Source organism: Enoplosus armatus, chromosome 2 (genome assembly GCF_043641665.1).
Source record: "Enoplosus armatus isolate fEnoArm2 chromosome 2, fEnoArm2.hap1, whole genome shotgun sequence".
NCBI lineage: Eukaryota > Metazoa > Chordata > Actinopteri > Centrarchiformes > Enoplosidae > Enoplosus > Enoplosus armatus.
Window position 1 is genome coordinate 5,595,509 of NC_092181.1, and position 22,392 is coordinate 5,617,900.

General features: G+C 41.1%; 1 protein-coding gene and 1 non-coding gene across 2 annotated transcripts; both read left to right on the top strand.

Moving 5' to 3' along the window:
- The first annotated feature begins 12,422 nt into the window (after positions 1–12,422).
- Positions 12,423–18,537, top strand: cabp2a (calcium binding protein 2a). The gene is made up of 7 exons (XM_070917809.1): positions 12,423–12,470; positions 12,751–12,972; positions 15,739–15,769; positions 16,972–17,106; positions 17,883–17,992; positions 18,136–18,283; positions 18,486–18,537. Exons 1-7 carry the CDS (start codon positions 12,423–12,425, stop codon positions 18,509–18,511), a joined length of 720 nt encoding a protein of 239 aa, XP_070773910.1. The 3' UTR covers positions 18,512–18,537.
- A 3,004-nt stretch (positions 18,538–21,541) lies between these two features.
- Positions 21,542–21,614, top strand: trnar-ucg (transfer RNA arginine (anticodon UCG)). Its single transcript has one exon. It is a non-coding gene; the product is annotated as a tRNA-Arg (tRNA).
- Positions 21,615–22,392: the final 778 nt, after the last annotated feature.

The following is a 22,392-nucleotide window of genomic DNA, read 5'->3' on the forward strand; positions in this document are numbered from 1 at the left end:
ATCCATGGAGGTGCCAGAGGGGAAGTTAATAAAGAAGGTCAGTGGATGTACATGCCGGGGAGTTTGCGGTGTCCTAAATCCTGCCTCTGGCTCTCCTACAAACTCAACATGATATACTTTGGCGAGCCAGTGTCTGACTTCTGAGGCCTGGCTGGACACATTATTTACCTCATTGGTTTACAACTTTCAAACTGAATTATTCATTCATGTTAGAGCAATACTATGTGTGCAAGAGAGTAAAACAGACAATTTCCATAAATTACAGACTGTGAACCAAATTCTACCAATGCAGGAGCTGAGCTGGTTTTATTAAATGGTAAATGCTATTTGTTCACCTACAGCAGGTGTGTGAGGGTGTGTGTGCAGCAGCATCTTCACCTCAACCTTTTTCTGATACCTTTCTTTCTTGGAATTTTGGTGTTTTTCAATCTTGTGCAATGAGTTCAATATATTTCAGTTCATTTATCCATTCATAATCTCTGCAGCATGAATAATCACCTCCCACTCAGTTCTCTGTCTCTTGCTGTCCAGTCACTTTTCTGTCTATTATATGTGGAACAGCTTTCTCATTTCAACCCCTTTGTTCGTCCTCCGTTCTCCAGGGTTCCATCAAGAAGAAGATCGAATCACTCAGGCGATGGAGTTCAGCCAGTATAAAGAGGCCTCCAAAGCCTAAGGCCAAAACCTTGAGTCTATCTTCCCCCGTGGGAGACCAAGACGATCTCTGGCTGCAAGAGGGAAACAGGAGAAAGCTGCGACCCATCGTCGACTCAGTCTTCGGACAGGTAGGACAATGAACTGGGAATTACATGTACCCTAGGGTTCCACCCGTCTTGTATAGCGTGGGATGGTCCTGTATTGAAAAATAAAATGCACTGTCCCTTTCTGAATCAATACAGGACACGATTTGTCCCGTATTACTCTAATGCATACACTGGGGTTTCACATGCTTGGAATGGGATGAGAAATAATAAAACCAAAAGAGTTTCCCAAGACATTCACTCAATGTCATCGTTGCCGTGGTTACAGGTTGGTTAAAATGTCCAGCAGACAGACTTGTCAATGATCTGATGTTTTGATGCCACTGTGCTTTACTCTTTTTGACTCTTTATTTCCTTTACATTCATGTTGAGAGCGGCAGAGGACTTTGAAACCGATGCATAAACACCACAAATTGGTTTATAAGAATTCACTTGAATACAGGAAATTAAGTGTCTGACCCAAAATCTCATGGGGGAAGACCGAGACCCCCGCTTGATTTGTGTCCCCTGGGCATTGGGCCTTTGGCCAGGTGTCCCTTATTTTTCCACATTTAAAGTGGCAACCCTAACCCCAGGTGTCTTTATGTAAGTGCACAAACTGGCATGTCTGTGTCAATGAGGTGTTGTTGACGTGTTGATGTGTTTGGCTGAAAATGACACTATCCTTTTGGATACTGACATTGACCACTAGCAATGATATGGAGCAATGTTTTGATGACTGGGTCCCCATTGTGTTTGTATGTCATTTCCCTGCATTAAACCGTTTGTCTTATATCTTTGTAGGAAAACAATATCTTCCATTCCGTGTTCGTATGTCTTATACAGACAGCGAGGTGGAATAACGGCCTTGGACAGGCTGCATAAAAGGGGCTATAACGTCCTGACAATATTCCTGTGACCCTACAGTGATCATTTAGAGGGAGAAAAAACATGGTAGGGGGAAGGATTATTTTTCCATTTGAAGTCAAGATCATGTTAGCGAGGAACACCTAATACGTAATTAGATTTCTCGCAGACTGCCGGCACAAACCCATTTCTGAGGCTCAGCCCTGCTTCTCTCTTGTAGTGGGCTACAATCACCTGACAGAGACAGACCGCAGGCTGACAACTCGTAGACTCAAGCTGAATAAAACAGGGAAAGATGGTGTACAAGTCAGAAAAAGAAACAGCAGAAAGACAAAGTTAATTCAGAGTCAGACAACAGAGCGGTCATAAGGAAAGAATAATCACTCTCTGAGGAGATCATAAGAGCTTCGGCTTCACAGATTGATTTCACACCCTGACCTATGACCTCCCATAGGACATGTAAGCATGTCCAACCAGAGTGGACAGGACAGAAATGAATGTCCTTAGAAAATAAAAGTTCGCTATTCTGCCAGAGCTATGCTTTTTTTTTTTTTTTTTTTTTAAAACTACAAGTTTGGATGCAAAGTCAAGAATTAAAATTGGAAGATCACCAGATTGACGACTTTATGTACGGTGTTTGTATTTTGGGCCTTGCATAAAGTGTTAAAAAGTGTTATGTTAGGACGACCACCTGGTGCTTGTGTGTATGTGTACCGCACAGAGTCTATGATGTGTACAGGCGTACAAGCACGCAGGGAAGGGTTTTTTTTATTTTTTTTTACTTGTGGTTTATTTTAACTGCTCGTGTGCTGAATCTACACTCTCTGTTCTCACTGGATTGGTTTGGATTTTAGTCATATAGTTCCCACAACAGCAACAGTTCCTGAGTTTGTGTCTATGTCAGTATGTGCAGTTCCCGGACAGCTTTGTGGTTTCATTGGAGCAGAGAAAAAGAATACTTTGTTTTTCATTTTCAGATTGATTGATTGAACTAACAAGTTTGGAGCATGGTTGCAAGCTGCAATCGTCAGCAAGTCTGGCTAACTCGCTTACTACCTTCAGTAGAAACCGAGCATTACTTCCGAGACTTTTGGCCGGCGACATGCAGCTTAGCCTCAGTCTTTTAGCTATCAAGTGCATATTTTACAAGATTCTCATTTTAAAACTAGTCGACTGTAAACGTAAAAAGCAGCAGCTGTCATTTCAGCCAGAGAAATCAACAGTTGTCGGCTGGAAATGAGAAGCCTGCTTTTGTCTACTTCTGTCTGAAATCAAGAATTTCGAGTAATAAATCTGACATCGATATTGTAAACTGCATTATGTGTCACGTGAGAACAGAAAGCATGACACGTGCACAGGGTTTAGAAAACAGTCAATTCGGGTCACCTGGGTTTCAGAATGTCCCTTTTGGTCATTTACAATCATTACAAGGCATTCATCAAGGGTCCACTGTGAAGAAAGGGATGTCCTGCTGTGTTTTTCTTTTCCCTCTATTTTCCTTTCTCTTTTTTTTACCCTCTAGATCTCATTGTTCGGATGAGTCATCCATACAGTCAGCAACAGATGGTGTGAATGATGAGAAACTGCAGGAAGGGAGGGCAGGGATGAGGAGGGCTGGGGAGTGATGGACGACTGGATGTCATAAAGACAGAGAGAAGAGATTGATTGCGACGTAAAGGGAGATTACAGCTCAAAACGAATGAGAGGACAAGACGCACATCCCTCAAACTACAGAGAGTGCACTTGAGGCCCAGCATGCATCTCTGTGAGATCTTAACTCTGACAAACTCTAATTTAGTTGACAGATACAGCACATCAAACTGTGAATTAAAGATTCAGTCAGACTCAGTGAGAGATTTCATCAGTTTTAAGTCAGTTAAGACTCACAGTGACCGGCATGCTAATCCATGTTTTACACGGGTTTAATTGCTCTGCTTAATTTCTTCGCAAAACATGGCTTAAAAATCAGCTTATTCACAGAAACAAGTTAGTTACTGCTGAGTGGGCAAATTAAATACCCCTCTTTCATTATAAAGTAGTTTTAACACGGTGAGAGTAAGTGATTACTAGTGTGGTTGTTGAATGAACGGTGATGTATGTATGAAATGTACATGCTGTAATTGTTAACTCAGTATCTTAACAGTTATTTGCCATGACCTAATGTGTGTGTGTGTGTGTGTGTGTGTGTGTGTGTGTGTGTGTGTGTGTGTGTGTGTGTGTGTGTCATTTCAGTCACACCCACACCTGGCCATTAGATGTCTTCATAAAGTTTAACAACCTCTGGCTGTTACCTGAGTCATTCTGTGAGCAGTCAACTGATTTGCATTTGTTCAGTATAGCAGTTGTATAGACTGAAGATCTTCTCTCCCTTTTCAAGGGCTCCTCCAAATGCGGCAGAGATATGCAACCTGTTTGCCCATCCTTTGCAGCCCTCGGTACCAGTACCGCATCATCGTATACAGTATATGCTGGTGAATGTATTTAATGAAGCGTTTGGAAGGTCAATAGTGGATCCCATGCCCATGTTGTATTTACTTGGTGTTTGCATTTAGGTGGTCACCTGTCACTAATGAATGCATACCAATGAATTTCACCAGTGAAGAAGATTTAAACAATAAAAGCCAAACATAAAACCACTGTTTGTTCTGGCCAAAAGCAGTTATTAATAGCTGGTTGTTACATCATGGCTAAGATTAGGGAATGACCATGGTAATGCTTTCAAAAAAAAAAAAAAAGAACAGCGTTGGCTGACGGTTGGAAATGAACAGCGGCCTCCCATGTTACAGTCTGATGGTTTGGTATCCCATCTGTCCACCCCAGCCTCCTCCCTAAACAGACTTTGTAGTAATTCCTATGGCCGCTACAGGGCTTTGTCACTTGAATGTAAACATGCGTTGTTTGGGGCGCTTGCTGAAATGGCTGATGGGAAGACAGTCTGGTATATACAGAAACGTGCACAAATGCTTTCTTTTATATTTCAAACTGGGTGGGGGTGTATTTTTTTACAGGTACAGTTGAGACAATGAAATACAATCCAGGACGTCCAGTTTGAGTTAACCAGATGCCCATGTCCTGACTGAGGACGTTATGTCCTGTGTAGTTATGTAATCTCCTTTAGTGGTCTGTGTTTCTGTACCTGACTAATAGTTTGGCTGCCTGTTTTCTGATGACTTTAGACCGGCTGGTTCAACAGATAACAGCCTGCATGCCTGGCTGATCGGCAAGTAAAGAGCAAGTTCTAGTTGGGCGGCACCAACCACTTTATGGCTACATGAAAAATCATGCTCCACCAAATTAAATGTCTGTTAATTGAAAAGAATCTTTATTTTTATAGCAGAATGCAGAATTTCCAGAATGTTAATCTCATGACAGAAAACCAAAGGCTGTGGGAAACCTGTCTGCAACTTTGTAGTAAGTTTTACACATTTACGTAAAAAGAGTGCAAGTATTTCATTCATTTCATATTTTGCAACAACAAACTAACTAATAACGGCTCCGTTGGAGTTTTTATTGCCATCAATTTCAACCCACAGCCAAAAAGATCCAGGAGAGCTGGTTTCAGGGAATAGTGCTTTGTGTAACATCTCCAGCACTGTACATGAGGTGTGGAGGTCATGTTCACTGGGTTTGTTGTAACTGCTTATAAAGCACGCAAACGTCCACGAGAAAGGCCTTAAATCATAGACTGTTTCATCCAAAATCTCTTTTCTCCTCGCACATGTAAGAGTTAGCACAAACTGAGCACCTCATGAAGCCATGAAGGTATGGGATTCGTTGATATTCTTCGTATACTACGGACCATTAACATCCAAAAATTCTATCTCGTGGTTATTTTGTGGCTTTCAAAATTAATTAATAAAATTAATCATTTTGCATTCATTCACCATTTGCTTTAAAATTGTTTAATGTTTTTGCCAATCAGCGTTTGTCAGGCATGCACAGGGCAGTGGCAGTCAAAAATGTTACACTGTGGAAATCCTCCACAAAATTGTTATTGTGGCACAAAATAAATTTTTTAACACTGAAAAAGATTTTGTTGTCTCATCCACAAAATTTGGAAATACATGAAAGTTTGTCATGTTGAAGTTCAAGATCTCTCAACATCTCTCATTCAATTACATATCATTACCACGTAGCCACATTTTCATATACGTAGATTTTATTATTGTTTGTAATTTGCGGACTGCTGCATACAAAGCAATGAGAAGAAAAAACAAGAGCAGCTTTAGTAGACAGATTTAAAAGTGGGTTAGTTGATGGACCATCACCACTGGGGCACTCTTAGCAGCAACAGTTGTGTCCTATACTCATGAATGGAGATAAAGAACACGCAGTTCCAGCATTTCTGTCACTTTCCATCCCGTCATCCAGTTTTTCAAAGAGAATCTCTAATCCATAGGACCTCCAGGACCTCAGAGAAAACTCAAATGTAACTTTTAGGTCACATGAAAATGCATAATCAAAATATGGACAGGTGCGTAAGGCATTATCCTACTTTTGGCAATGGGTAAGTGGACGAGAATGAGAGCAGGGAATATGGGACAATCCAGACCGCCATATGTGCTTGCAGTCTGTAAAATGATGTCAGGTTAAATTGAAATCACCCGCTGACTGTACCAGCACCTTTTCCTTATGTGAACTATTGCTGTCGGTCAGTCGGTCCAGAGTTTGGCTTCAAGTTCAGGTCTGACAAATGTGTCATAAAGTACTTAGTTTTGATATTTAAATGTTTTGGGGTTTTACACACATACACAGAAAGACTATTTGCTGAATTGGTGTCAAATGAAAAAGAACTTGTGTGGATGTGGAGTCAGAATCAGCTTCTGTCTGTCAATGGATGCATTGGCTTTTAATGCATTTTGCCATGTTACACTTGTTCAGCTGCATTAATACATTCTTTTGTCCACTTGGGGGCAACAGAACAAGCTATAAGCACAACAATGACATAGTAGCAAACAGCTGCCTATTTACACATCCATCCATTTAGCTTCTAAATGCACCACCATGTTCACCAGCTAGTCACTAACTTTGCCAGTCTGCTCTTTGTTGCTGGGCAGGTAGTAGACAGTCAGGAGCGTAATTGCAGACAATGCTGCTGCTGCTGGAAACTGGGTTGATAAGAGCCGTGAGAGTGAACCAAAATCAGCATGTGGGCCATAAAACCAAAACAATGAGCTGAAAGAAGCTATGACGCTCCATAGAGTGGAGGAAGCAGCATTTCCATTCATCTGGAGTCGTGTTTCTACCGACCAGACAAATGGAGGTCCTACATTCACTCTCCCGTTAGCTCTACTTTGGTCTTCACTACATCCTGAGAAATAATGATGTCTTGTTAGCTTTCTAAATGCTCCACTATGTTCTCTAACTAGTTGCTAACTTTGTTGGCCGTTTGGTACTGAGCAGGCAGCTGTCAGTGGTTTTATGAAAGCTTTTTAGATGAAAACAGCTGCTTGCTGCGGACAGAAACAGGACGGATGAGAGCTGTGAGAGTGAACCAAAACATACAACAACACAGATACATGCAAGTAAAGGTGTATTTATCATTGGGATATCTTAAGAGGCCTTGCATACAGGAGTAAGACCTGGATCCATCCATAACATTACCATTTCTTTTCCTGCCATTACGTTTTGAAATGTCGTGTTTTTGTGACATTCAGGACAAATTGACAAATATTCAGAACGGAGGATGTATTTATCTTCTTCAGTCATTATGTTAACTGTTGACAGCGCTGTTGTGTTGTTCTGATCTGGCAGGTGATTTCAGCCTTCATCTGTGTGCGGCAGCTCAAACCAATCTTAACTCATCTGGGTTCAGCTCAATTCACTTCGTGCCTAGTGGCTATACCATAAATATAATCGTTTTCCAGAGAGATCAGCGCACGTTCAAGGTCAGAAGGCATTCATTGATGTGTATGGAGTATTCGGTTAAAGACTGAATGAAAGGATGAGCACTTTTTATTTCTGTTAAAGCTCTGACGTCAAACAAGCTCAGCATACTACTCATAACAGTGTTATTACCCGTCTTCAGTGCTCTGGGATTACGGTCCCAGCCTTTCGGGAGATGACACCGATACTATGCAGGCTGTAACTGGTGTGTAGTCACAATGTGATGATAACTGTAAAACTGCCCTCAGTCCATTAGATTCCGGTTGGTTGAAGTGAGTATCTGCATCGTTTAATTTTTAGGTCACCCTGTTTGCCTCACATGAGCTGATTTACAGCATTTGCGATACATTTGTGTTTGTGTGTCAACGTGCAAGCATGTGTAAGCGTGCAAATACACATGGACGCAGCCCGTCGCAGCCAAAATGTTTGACCTGACCCACGCCAAAGCTGTTAGCATAGCATGGCATGCAAAATCCTGGCTTTTGGAATGTGTCCATCATGTTGTTTGCTGGCCCGGCGCTGGATTTTCTGTTGGCCTATCTTCTATCTTTGTCTTTCAGGCATCTGGTGTGCTTGCTGTTGTCGAGGGAAAGAGCATCAATTCTCACCCAACTGCTCTGTTTTTGGGTTTTATAGCTGTAGAGCTTTGTGTTCACACCAAGCTGTTGATTGAGGCGGGGTGTCAGTGCTTTTTTTTCCCTCGGAGGAAGACGAAAACGTTTTAGCTTGTTCTTCCTGTGCGCATGTGCTTTCCTGCAAGTGCACCTTTTATGTGTAACTGTTTGTATATGTGCAAGACGTCTCCGCTTAATACCACCTGAAGCCACTGTTGCAGTTAAACGAAGCATGATGAAATTGAAACTGAAGCATTGTGTGCATGTTTGTGAAATATATGATGGGAAACAATGCAGGAGAAAAAGCCCATTACAGGACTGAGGCTTCCATTTGCTAATCTGGCTGCTGTCCAGCTGGATCAGTGGGCTAAGGCACATGCTATTATATAACGGAGACACGGCAGATTCAAATCCTTTGTCGCAAGTCATCTCATCACTCTCTGTCCTCTCAACTCACTGTAATAGATTCCCAGTCGAAATTCCTTTTTTTAAGTCCATGGAAAGGTCCGCCTGCAGGGTCAGGTGGAGAATCATGTCAGCTGGTAGAGGTTCACTGATTGTGCCATCAGTGCTTGAAATCACGTTTTCCTATTCAACGTCCCCCCACTCACCACTGCACCCTGCTGTGTCTCTCGTCTGTCAAACACAAATGTTTCTGTAACTAAAATGATGGATTTATGTCTTCTATAGCAAGGCATGAGGCTGACATCTGGTGGTGGTGCATATGTATTACAGCTGAGCACAAGTTCATCCTTGCGTCAGCAATAAGATGAGCTTTGCTGCACTCTTCCGGAGATACATCAACAGTGCAAAGTATCAAAAAGCTGCACATAGATAAGTCTTTATTCCTGCAAAAGTACCGTATGAATTAAAAAGTGTGTAGAGGTCTGTCTCATGTGTTCTCATTTCATAAGTTTATAGCATGTAACTGCCCAGTTCTTTATGAAGCCAGAAGAAAGGAATCAGAATAAGAGCAGCAATGTGGAGAGAACTGAACTCAAATGGAGGCTGCTGTATTATTTTCTTTCTTTTTTTAATGGAGAAATAGTAAGTTGTGTTGGTGTGTAATAGTATGTTGAGAAAAACATAAAGGGAAACTCAGGAAACAGATGGAGGGAAGTGGGATGTCTCATAGAAGGATATGGGGAATAAGAGAGATGCCAAAAATCAAAAATCTTCTCCTAAATTGACCGCGGAGGATTAGGGCTGCAGGCGCTCAGCGTCAGCCTTCCACATACTGCGCTAATCTGTGGCACACATACAGCACCAGCCCTGTACAACAGACAGCAACACACACACATACTGTATGATCACACAGTATATAGACGTATGTGTAGGTTTATATAGATAAACGTATAACAACAGACACACACACCCACAGCTGCTGGACTAAATTTAGCATCAGGATGTGGTTTAGGAGGGAAGTATGAAGTTACAGTTCATGAGATCACGTGTATCAAAGGTCCCAACTGCAATTTTAATTTATTTGAAAGTGTATATATGATCATATAATCCTTTCTTGTAGCAGTGATTGCAATGCAGCCATCCAGTGACAAAAAAAAAAAATACTGCAGTACAGCAATAAATACTACGTTACAGCAGTAAAATATACTTGGGTATCAAAAAGTAGTGATAGTGGCCGGTGCATCGTCAGTCATTCCTTTGTATCCAAAAAAAAGTTAGAAACAGGCATCCCCAAGGCTACGAGCACGTGATGCACGACAGGCAGCTGGCGTGAGCGTGCGTTCCTGTCTCGGCGTAAGAATACTTCCCTAACATCTTTGTGGTATCACACCAAACCACCTGTTGCTTTGGTTGCTTTAATGATACGGTACATTTTTCCTGCTCCATCGCAAAAACGATCCAAAAGAGACTGATAGGTGGTTAAAAGACTTATAGAGGTATTGACAGGTTTGCTCTTCCCTCTTGCCCCACCTGGTATGACCAGATGTTTATGACGGTATTAGGACTAATTGGGCAAATGAACAGTGATAATATGCTAACTTTTGAACAAATTAAGCAGAAATATGGACTGTCTCTTCCTTTCTTATATATGTACAATTATCATTACTGATTAAGAAGGAATTTAGGGATGGTGTTGCCCCTGCCTCTTGCTCAGAACATGACAAATGCCTTAAGTCCTCTCAGTTTGTAAGATATAAGGTAGTTCAGTGTAGAATTAGGTCCAGAACTTACATTTCTCCGACAAGACTTTCCAAAATGATCCTGACCAATGTTGGCATGGTTGTGAGAGCAGGGTTCCTTTGTTACAAACAACGCTGCCCAGAAGTGCAGATTGTTTTGGTTAGTTTAGGTTATGAATGAAAATGGCTTTGTGTGTTGTGCCTTTCTGTATTAACCTATTAACTATTAATCAGTTGTTCTGTATGTACCTCCCTCCTACCCTCCTTATTGTGTCAGTGTTTGTGTCTTCTGTTTGCAATATTTTGTCCTGTAATTAAATAAAATCTTAATAGAAACAAAAGTGATTGTGAAGTTTTAGTGAAGGGTTTTGTTTTGTTTCTGAAGTTCTGGGGTTTCATGCTTTCATAACAATCTCAGGATGCAAAGAGCAAATGTGAAGGAATAACGAAATAGAAAGGAAAGGAAAGAAGGAAAAAAAGGGAAAGAAATGAATGAAGAACAAAGGAAGTCTATGTGTCATCAAGATGTTTTTAGGAGTTCCTGAAAAGTAGACATTTTTGAGATATGATTTTTCCCAAGAGACTCGGTGTGTAAATGTCCTTGCTGTGGTGCCATCTGGTGGTTTTAACAATACTGACACAGTGATCCACACCGCCTTCCCACTACCCCACCACTCTAAACAAATATATAGACAGCACCAATGTTCACCAGAAGCATCTAACTTTTCTACAAACACTTATGCCATTAATGGAATTGTAAAGATGCAACAACAACATAACGTTTCTACATCACATAAGTTATTTTAAATGTAAAATCTACTCTGCAAAAAGCCACTAGTAACTACAGCTGCAGTGAAGTTAAAAGTAGAATATTTTCTAAAACTAAATGTAAGTGCTAAATTAAAATGAATTTAGTAAAGTGAGAGGTATTTTAGTATTTTTTCACCAGAATTGCAAAAAAAAAACCTGGCACCAGACCATAATGTAGGGACATAATACATACATAAACTATAACAGTTACGTTGATAAGTAAAATGTTATTTTCTAAATACTAAATAGTAATTATAGTTCTAGTGAAAGATGTCTTTGGCTGGGATGGGTTCTGTTTGGGAGTTTGAACTTATGACCTCAGTATTTCTAAAAGCCTGTCAGCCTGTAACTGTATCTTTTTTTCACTTTCACTCCCTTTCCAACATTTACTCCACTGCAAAGTACTTTCTTGATGTTACATTTCCCTCTCTTTCCACTTCTATCTGTCTTACTTTGTATTTTGACTGATATGAATAGTCTTCCTCTATTCCTCCCACTTCAAGCCTGTACTCCCGTGGCATAACATAACTCTTTCCCTCTAATCTGAAATGCCAGGGATTAAACAGGCAGCCAATTCTCCATCCATAATTCTACCATCCCCTCCCCCTTTCTTTCTCTCTCTCGCCCTCTCTCTCTCTCTCACACACACACACACACACACACAAACAAACACACAGTTTAGAGTCCTGCCAGACTAGTCATTTTGAGACCATAAGCACATGTTTGAGAGGCAGAGAGAGGAAGGTGGGTGGGATGGATTAGATTAAGTTGGTCCAAATTCAAGGGATCACTCGTGGCAAGAGGGGGTGACAGATAAATACAAAAAAAAGAGAGGCAGAGAGGGATAGAAAGGGAGAGAGAAAATGGTTGAGTCGTGCAATCAGAGCCAGAGTCTGGCAGCAGCAGGTTGTTTCAGCCCAGATATGACCCAGCTCTCCCACCCCACCCCACCCTGTCAATCTCCAGCACCCTGCTGCTGTTCTATAATATCACACTACACGTCTCAAAGCTCATCATAACAGCCTCCAACAACCTATAGGAGTTTAGGATTTAATGCGACATCATATGCCTACCTTGCCTCTCACTGGACCAATAGGATCTTGGATTGTAGCACGTGCACTGAGAGGAATCCTCATTCGCTTTCAGTAGTTGTGGTGCAAGTGGAAACATTTGCCTTCGCCTCACTGGGTGTGAAAGGTGTTTCTCCATGGAACGCACTGGATTCAGTATGCATTTTGGACTTTTATGTGACAACTGAGCAGAGAGGGAAAGAAAGAAGAGGAAGAGAGAAACAGAGGAGAGGTGTGGGGACAATCAAGGAGGAAAGGGAGGGGGGAAGACAGGAAGAAGAGGGCAGGGTGATGGGAAACATCAACAAGGCTTCTAAAAAGAACAGTAAACGGAAGAAGGTAAGGATTAAGTCGACTGCTTTCAGCTGAGAGAAACAGATTTATCACAGTGAGTTTGAACTGATGTGTGAGATAAGTTAGTCATACATCTCACAACTTCCTGTCGGGCATAAAAGCCATTCAAATGGATTTTGTTTCTTATAGACAACGTAAATAAATCTCTATTTCAGCTAACTCTGTACATAACAGCATGAAAAATGTACATGTGAATTAGCCAGGTTCATAGCAGTCAGTGGTAACTTTATCTGGCTCCTAACCCGGTTGGTTCCCCTCCTCTAAGGGGGAGTCACCCGTAGAACGAAGCAGCACCCCATTAGCCGCCACCATGCTGGGGGGCCTGGGTGGCGCAGGTGAGGTGGACACGGACGACGAGGACGAAGGAGGGAGCGAGCGGGATTTCGACGAGCCCCTGTGCGCTCTGGTTAAGAACTGCAACATGCTGCACAACTTAGTGGGGCCTGCTTGCATCTTCCTCAGACAGGGCTTCGCACAGAGCCAGCTTGTATGTATGACATTTTCACACACACACACACACACACACACACACACACACACACTCACACACACAAACACACAGTACAGAGTTATCATAGCCAAAGTCGCCCATAAATCTCTTCATCCATCCACTCCAAGGGAAGGTGAAGTAAAGGCCATCCATCAGTTCAGTGTGACATCATGGCTGTGCCTTCCCATCCCGCCTCCACCAATGACAATTTCACCCTGTGGGTGTCAGTGCTATGTACCACCACATCACCATAGTTCATAAGAATTGATGTGATTGTCCTAGAAGACCTTTGTTGCAGAATATTATTTGTTTTTTTGGGGGGAAAGCCTGTATGAAATAATCCTATATAACACCTTGGAAGGATTCAGTGTTATAAGTGTTATCATTTTTGTCAACCAGAAATTCATCTTGGAACAAAACAAAGAAAGTAAGAAAGGATCTCTTCAACAGTTGCAAGCTGTAAAAAGAGAGTAATTGGTAATATAACAGACTGCACTATAATGAGAGTAACTGGCCTCCCAATTTGTCTCGATGGTTATTAAGATCATAAATTCACTTTCTAACAGTGCAGGAGATATCATGCGTGCCTCTTATTTCAGATGAATGTCTGCCGTAGAGACGGGGGGATATGGTAGACATCAATAACGGAATAATTTCCTGACTGTGCAGCTCGCAGTGCTAATTGAAAAGAGCCATTAGGACGGCGGTGTAGTCACTGATCACAGGAGCTTCACTGAGCTATTGGCTCCTGAGGTATTGGAAGACCTTGGGCTGAGTCTAGAGGAGAAATGTAACAATACTGACTGAACACGGGGGCTAAATATAATTCATACTCTATGTATTCTATGTCATTTGCATAGGGTCTATATTCTTTTGCTGTATGTTGTAGTTGACCTCTGTGAGTGTTTGGTGAATGAATAAATATGATTCCAATGAAAAAAGTTGGTAGCATCAACACAACCAAAGTGACTTTCTCAAAGCTGCTATAATACAATATAAATGACTATGTGTAACGTGAATTATTAGAATGCTAAGACGCTAAACTAAAATGTTGACCATGCTAACTATCACGTGTAGTGCTCCAACTTGCAACCAGCAACCAATATTAGCATGCTGACTTTAGCATTTAGGTCAAAGCACAGCGGTGCAGACTGTATAGTACAGCCTCACTAAGCTGCTGGTGTGACTTTAGACTCTTGTCTAAACTCTTGAACTTTCTTACATCACTCAGTAACCCGGCAGCGTCCTCTCTGAGCCACCACAGTCCTGAACTTGTAGGACAACTTCCTGATCTTACTCAAAGTCATGGATCGAGGAAAGAGATTCCTCGACAGAGTACACAGATTATAGTCCGTGAGATGGATAGTGTGAGACTGATAGCCTTTCTGTTTAGTAATCCGCCGTAATCCCCTTTGTTCTCTAAAATGGCAGAATAAAAATAAGACATAGTGTGAATGCTCCCTCAGGACCCTTTTCACCGTGGTGTTGGTAGCATCTCATTTTAGCTACATGACAGAGTTACTGGAGTCCCTCCTAAAACAAATTGTGGTGCCGACATGTTTTTCCTCCAAAAACCCTTGTTGGTGCTGGGTCGCTGTTGTTTTAAACATTTTCTGAAACAACCAGTCAGTGGTACTAGTAGAAGTGGGACTAGTAGTTTGGGAATGAAAGCAGAAAACTGAACAAAATAGAAAAACAAGGAAAACATTTGCTTCCCTGCCTCTTGTGCCAGAACTCGGCTCAACCTGAAAGTCACAAATCTTAGCAAAAGAGACAACCAGCAAAAGTGGTACAGCCGGTGCCGGTACGTTAATGTTCGTTAATCAAGTGCCGGCCGAACCGCGGTGCAGATGTAGATGCAGATGAAAAAAAATCTGCGGCAGATAGGGAATTGAAAAACCGATAAGCCTTCGTGATTTGTAATACAATTTACAGCTGTAATCTCCCTGCCACTGTTCTCTCTCCTGCATCCTCTAATCCAGGCCTGTATTATTCCTGCTGCTGAAGCCACAGCCTCGCAGAACACGTCGTGAACTAACTTATCCTGGTATCACCCTTTGTCCATGCCACGGCACAGTGAAGCCAGTCCATCATAAACTGTGAATTGTTGTGTGGTTATAGCGAAAAGTGTTACCGCTCTTTGCTGTATTTCTAAGACATTCATGGCTCTAACTCTCTTGTTATAATAATGATAATAACCTGTGAAAAAGTGCCATTTTAATGTTTCTTTTTATCAATTTGCTCAGCGGTGGGTTTCTTCAGAGTTTGTCATCATTTTATCAACATACAAACCATTTTATCAGCTTTGTTGTGTGTGTGTGTGTGTGTGTGTGTGTGTGTGTGTGTGTGTGTGTGCAAACAGATGTGTGCGCCTTATATGTGTGTGTTTGGAAAGGGAGCCTGTGTGATTCATTATTGTGCATCTGCAAGTTTTATTATGAAACATTTTGAATTCTTGTTGTGGAGCATATGCACAGGAGATTCTCCGCCAGCAGAATGAGATTGGACACAAAATTGTGCAGCAGATCAACTAAAAAGGTTATTAGGGTCAGTCAGATCAAAAACCAGATAATCCTGTAACAGAATCCCTGCTGACAGGAGAGAATGAACCACTAGAAGCTGAAGCACTAAAATGTTTCCTGCATGTTTGGCCATTGTGACTGTGTGTGTGAAACACAGGATGATGTTGAAAGTGTGTGTGTAACCTGACTGGCTGTCCATTTCTCTATATGTCTGTCCTGTCTTCTACCCGCACCTCTGCAGGACAGAGATCTACGACCAGAGGAAATGGAAGGTACAGAGATATCAAGAGCTTAATCCAAATCCATCTCTCGCTCCCTCAGTCTTCTCCCTGAACCGCCTCCCTTTCAAACCTCAAACCTCCTTTTTGACTGTGAAAAATGGTGCTTCTCTGTATAGAGCAGCATTTCAAAAGACTTTCCTGACTTTGCCCTCTCATTGAATGTCAGCTATGTGAACCAGCAGAGATTTATTTTATTTTTTTTACTTGAACTGTGGAAGATGAAAGTGAAGGATTATTATTCAAAGGAAAAGATTATTCTTTGCAATTTAGACACAGTTCAACTCTTCCATCCCTTATATTCCTCAGGTCTGGCTCACACTTTCACACTCCACATTCACGGGAACCGAATTTGGGATTTGACTGTGGAATAAACAAACTCACTGAAATGTGTGTGTGTGTGTGTGTGGGGGGGGGGGGGTATTTAGAAACTCAATACATTTGGTGAAATAAAGAAATGACTCGAATCACTTAAACACACTGACATGTTAGTTTTGGAGACAATCACGTTTTGAACAGTGACCAAACAAATCAAGGTTTCACTTTCAAAGTTTGATGGGCTTGTAAGTTATAATGGCGTTATTAAAGATAATAAATAGTTTACCAATGTTATAAGCCATTCATAAGTTCTTTCTAACTCCACACCCCCAGATTCTTATCATTTTTAAATTTGTCATCTTCAGCTGTAACCAACGCTGACTCCAGCGACATTACACTTTTTTTTCACATATGCAGTAGTTCTCTCCAACACCGGTGAACACAGTTTGATGTGTAAAATCGGTGGTCGTTTATTAGTCAAGTCTGATTTAATTGAAAGTCTGAAGGTTTTGGTGCAGATCATCTGTAGCCCTTTTTTTTTTTAGAAATGCAGTAAGTGGATCAAATGGTCTAACTCGTTGAAGGGAGTTTCACAACCCTAAAGTTGTTCTTATCAGTGGGTTATAACTGATCTATAAAGCAATAGTAAATGAATCATTAGCCAAATAATAAAGCAACTAGTTGCAACTTAAAAACCTTTATTAAAGGTGACGTGTAAGGAGGTGGTAGGTCAGCACAGGCACAAGAACACAGAGTAAAGAAAGATGCAATAGACATTCTACACACAGAGGGTTTTAACCTATAAACCTATAGAGTATACTCTTAGCACTGCAGTGTCTCTTTCTCTCTCACTCACTCATTCACTCCTTTTCTCACAGAGCTGCGTGAGGCATTCAGGGAGTTTGACAAAGACAAGGATGGCTTCATCAGCTGTAAAGACCTGGGCGAGTGCATGAGAACTATGGGATACATGCCCACAGAGATGGAGCTGATAGAACTCAGCCAGCAGATCTGTGAGTCCTGCATGCACACATCAGTAAACACACACACAGACATGCAAAAACATGTCTATAGATCTATAAAGTCTTTCACCCAGAGGCAGGGAGGGGATTTGAGATACTTGTTGTGTCAGAGGTATTATTGAGTTGTTGTTGTCAGGACGCCCAACATTTCTGGTGGTCCCTGCTTCCACCTATAGTTAGAACACTTCTGGTGGCCTCTAATACAAAATACATGTGAAGTGCTGTATTGTTGATATGTTAGTGGCTTGAACCTTTGATTCAACCGGACACTAAAATAATGGATTAAATACGCTTCTACAAATTGATGAAGACTGTAACATTGAACTGAGTGAACCTATGACTCCACCCTTTAACTCCAACATGTTATCCAGTGTCATTGTTATCAGTACTGCATATGGTATCAGTAATTTTTGCTAAACAAAACCATGTAATTGATTTAGAATTAGAATTGATCTAGTTAGTACAGTCACCAAGCTTCGCCCAGGTATGTGGATGTCAGCAGGCTTTAGTGAGGACATTCCCCATGTATGTGCTATTGTGCAGATTTACCTGGCGCTGATAGCATGAGTGCACGCTGTATGTCCATAACGCAGAGCTCTTAGTGCTTCGTGTAGCGTTAAAACCCCAACCCATAACTCCCCTAAGCATTAGAAGAAAGTGTCATATATCACTTTGGTCACTAACGGATCGATTTCTTTTCTTGTTGAGACACAAAAAAAGATCAGTTTACAATGTTTTCTGTGCGTACTTACTTTCTCCCCCTCTAGGTGGCGGCAGAGTGGACTTTGAGGACTTTGTGGAACTGATGGGTCCCAAGATGCTCGCTGAGACTGCAGACATGATAGGAGTCAAAGAGCTGAGGGACGCCTTCAAAGAGGTCTGTAATGCAATTTGTTAACTTCTGTCTCAGGGGTCCCCTGAATAGATTATCCCCTTCCCCCAACTTTCACCTCTAATGCATTCCTTTTTATGTGCTTTTTTAAAATTTCTTTCTCTACCCCATTCCATTTTGTTTCCTAGTTTGACTCTGACGGCGACGGTCAGATCAGCCTTGGGGAACTGAGGGAAGCCATGAAGAAGCTAATGGGGGAGCAGCTTAACCACCACGAGATCGACGAGATCCTGCGAGACGTGGACCTCAATGGGGACGGACAGGTGGACTTTGAAGGTGAGCGATTCATACTTTAGGTAAAAGAAAAGAAACAAGGGAAAGTGTTTGCAACGATAGGCACCAGAAAGGTTTTAGGTGGTATTAGATGATTTCTTGGAAAAACAGTGCAAATATAATGATTTCAGGCGGGATAGAATCTTCTTTAGGATACATGCAGCTTTTCCTTAACCAACTATAACAACATCTTCTCTTTCCACAGAGTTTGTGCGAATGATGTCTCGCTGACTCTTCAGCAAACCTCACTCTACTGCACTAAACACAACATGGACCAGACAGCACACTGTTAGTGTTCTTCTTGATGTACAAAGACTTCTTGGTGTCTGTGTTCTTTTCAGTAACTTCCATTATCTCTCAAGTATAAGAGAATCCCTTCAGTGTGTTACTGTTGTATGAATGTAATATGTATTTGACATGTAATGAGAGATTATAGAGTGATGACTGAGCAAGGAGATGGTTTAACCAAAGCGGTGGTCCCTTTAGTGAGTGAGTTTATATTTGAATATATTTGAACTGAGAATCACATGCCAGCAATACAATATGTATATACATACACACACACACACACACACACACAATTAACACAATTTAGGTTATAGTGCATTACATGAGTAACTTATTGGGTCAGTTCACACAAATTAAAATTAGAAAAAGACTTTCTCACATGCCCCAGGAAGTATCTAGTCACCTAGTTGGGGGGTTAGGGGTAGGATTAGGATTAACCCTAACAATAGTTTAGGAGTTCAGTTAAAAAAAAAATTTTCATAATATAGGTGAACTGACACTTTAAATATGCAGCTTACTACGCAACCTGACTTGAATCTGAAGTTAGGTGTAACATAAATATGAATACGGAGATTTATTTTCAATAATGCCACATCTAAAATCTTCAATTTTAACTTGAATTTAACTGTTATGACTGTGACTGTGTGATATTATTGTAGTGTAGATAGCAAAAGTGAGTATTTTGATAATAATAGAGCAAGTAAATGAGATTATATATATATATATCTTTATTGTACAAACTACCATATCAATTCATAACATATCAATTACCTTTAGCATTATCTTCAGCTGTGCGCTTTTGATATAATTCAACCAATGCAGGCAAATGAAACTCTTGCAGATACTGTAATTTTTGACATCTTTTTGATAAAGATTTGATAAGACTAACAGGATGATTTTGGTGTCTGCTACACGTCTGTGCACATCACGTTTATGTCCATACCTCTGTTTCCCTGTTCAGGTGGAACTTAATTGACAGACTGTCTCAAAGTATGTGTTTATTTTATGCAATCGTATATATACATGCTTCATGTTTTATTTGTACAGTGTTCAACAGGTCAGATCTTTAAAAAAAAAAATGCATTGTAAATAAAAAAGTGGAGTGACAATAAACTAGTTTTTATTGACCAGATACATTTTCTTTATTCGTTATTTTTTAATAGATATAACTGGATTCTGTTTTGTTGATGAAACTGAAAACTGCTCCCACGAAATTTGCATGAGCAGTCTCACTATAGTCAACACTCAAAGGAGCCATCGGTGGAGTCCCCTGCAAAACTGAAGGAATGGTCCAGCTGTGTGTCTGGATCCAACTCCATCGCATCTGAGATCTTAGTGATGTTGGATCATTTCATTGAGCTCTTCCTCTGTACAGCAGGCATGTCGGATATAATATTATGCACAAAATGACACAGTGGCTTCTTGCCCACATCCTTCAACCGCTTGGAAGCATGAAGCACCAGCTCTAAGATTCTCATTAGAGTTGTCCCTGGAAACACTGACAATTTTGGCGTCACTTAGTGCCACAGCGAGGCCCGCTACTTCCTTATCACGTTCATTGCTGTGATCATCTTGAACCATCGGTTTCAGTCCCTCGGTGTCGATGATTATGATGCAGTCACAACCCAGTTCCTAATGTCTTTTTTGACATTAATCAGCTGGATGAGTGCCCCTGTGGTGCATGATCCTTTACTGACAGCAAACCTGACCCCAAACATGGTGTTGAGTAGAGTCGACTTTTCTGCGTTTTCAGCTCTGATGATTACAATGTCTTCAAGGTTACTGTTGGACTGTGTAATGTAGTGAAGCGCAGCAAGTGCCTCAGTGATCCATTTCATCTGAATGTGTGCTGCATCTCTCAAGAAGGAAACCATCCAGCAGCATCTTAGCACACAGTGTGGGGAGTTGTTCCATGGTGTTTCTATGACAGCTTTATTCTGGCAGGTAACTCGCGCTTTCATACAGCTGCCCACACTAAAGTATTTCTGAAGAAAAGTATTCCACATGTAATGAACAAACAGATATTTTCTTGTCAATCTCTGCAACATTTTTTGTATCTTGCGACAAATTTCTGGCTTAGCTCTTTACATCAATCCTGCAGAGCTGACAGCTGGTTCCAGGACAGATTGTCCAAACCTATTTCCAGCCATTTGAGAAAGAAAAAGTTGCGCTTCTGAGGTGACCACCCCGTGAAGGAAGCTTGACATTGCAGCTGTCATCTCAAATCTTAGCTGTCTCCTTCCAAGCTCTTTTTCTTTTGTTTTCAAATACTTGCGGTAGTCTTCACTGATCTGGTCTTCAGCACTCCAGCCATGAAAGCCCTTCACCAGGAGGGGGCACCACTGGCAAACATAAGACAGCACAAGAAATCACTTGTGCCACTTGTACAGAAATGTTAGACCTAATAACTGAACATGATCATGTTGTGAAACACTTTTTTTTTATCATATCTGATTCTATTGCATTGTCTCCATGCATGTTCTTCCCATGAAGTCAGATATTTCAGGACTGGGTTTTGCAAATCCACACTGAAAAATAATTGGCAGTCCATTAAAAGTCTGTATTTTAGTAACTGGCTCTGGAGATGTAGAAATATGTTTTAGCAAAAATGGCAAAATAATAAAAAGGACATATCAGATTTTCCATCCATCCCAAGAATCTGTAATTAGAAGCTACAAGAAGATGCTGTAATGTTACTGTTAATGTGTGTGGTGAGAACCCATCCATTAGTCCTCTGGGACATGTTTCTCATAACATGTTTTTATGTTCTTCGCATTCAGAATGTAAAACGTTACAAGGTGTGGATTACATTGTCTGTTACAACATCTAGGTAGAAAACAAGAAGTGGAGGATGAATCCTCCTTTAGATCACTTCAGAAACGATATCCAAGTAAATGAATAATTCTGAAGTGTTAATAAAATATTGTTACAGTGTGGGAAAAAAAAAATTGCCTACCATACCAAGCTATAACTGACCACGTGGCCTAATGGACAAGGCGTCTGACTTCGGATCAGAAGATTAAGGGTTCGAGTCCCTTCGTGGTTGAATACTCTACCTTTAGATCACAAAATCCAAGGAAAGATGCTCACTTCTCAACTATGTGCTTCACAGCAGTTCAGCCAAAGGCAGGCTTGGAGATGGTCACACCTGATAAACATTGAACACTGGTCCACTTCCTTCCTGGTGTAATTCTGTAACAAAATTGGCTTAGTGCTAATAACGTCATTGGGTTCAACTCATGACTAAACCTCCAAATGATTCCTTTGTTTTCTTCCATCCCTGATTAAACAAACTGGATCCTTTGGGGTTTTTTCTGTCATGACTAAACATCCAGAATGGATCCTTTGTTTTTAGCTCAGATGGTCAAAGCGTGGAGCTAATAACACCAAGGTCATGGCTTCAACCCCCATACTGGCCAGTGATAGTCATTTAACCCTTTAACACCGAGTGTGTCGTAGGAGACACGTTTGTGCAAGCGCACTTTGGATTACCATAATTACGTCACGGTTTGCACTATCGGAAAAATTCAAACGGTTTCTGAAAGCTGAGACGTTGCGCTTTACAGCCAGGTTTAGGTTTTAAAGGGTTAAAACACAGTTTAACCTGTTAACTGACGTCAGCTTGCAGTGTAGTCCTCGTCTGGAAGGTGGTCACTGCTGACTAAACCTCCAAATGGATCGTTTGGTTTTTTTTGCCCCTGATTAAACATTTAAAAATGGATCCATTGGCCACTGATTGTTCTTTAATAAGTCAGTAAGTCTGCCACTGTTGCGAGATAGCACTAAGCTGCAGCTGACCACGTGGCCTAATGGGCAAGGCGTGT

Excerpts from the sequence above, each read along its gene's own strand:
- cabp2a (XM_070917809.1), top strand. The coding sequence starts at position 12,423 with ATGGGAAACATCAACAAGGCTTCTAAAAAGAACAGTAAACGGAAGAAG. Across the intron at positions 12,471-12,750 it reads AGAACAGTAAACGGAAGAAG|GGGGAGTCACCCGTAGAACG; the intron begins GTAAGGATTAAG and ends CCCTCCTCTAAG. Across the intron at positions 15,770-16,971 it reads ACGACCAGAGGAAATGGAAG|AGCTGCGTGAGGCATTCAGG; the intron begins GTACAGAGATAT and ends CTTTTCTCACAG.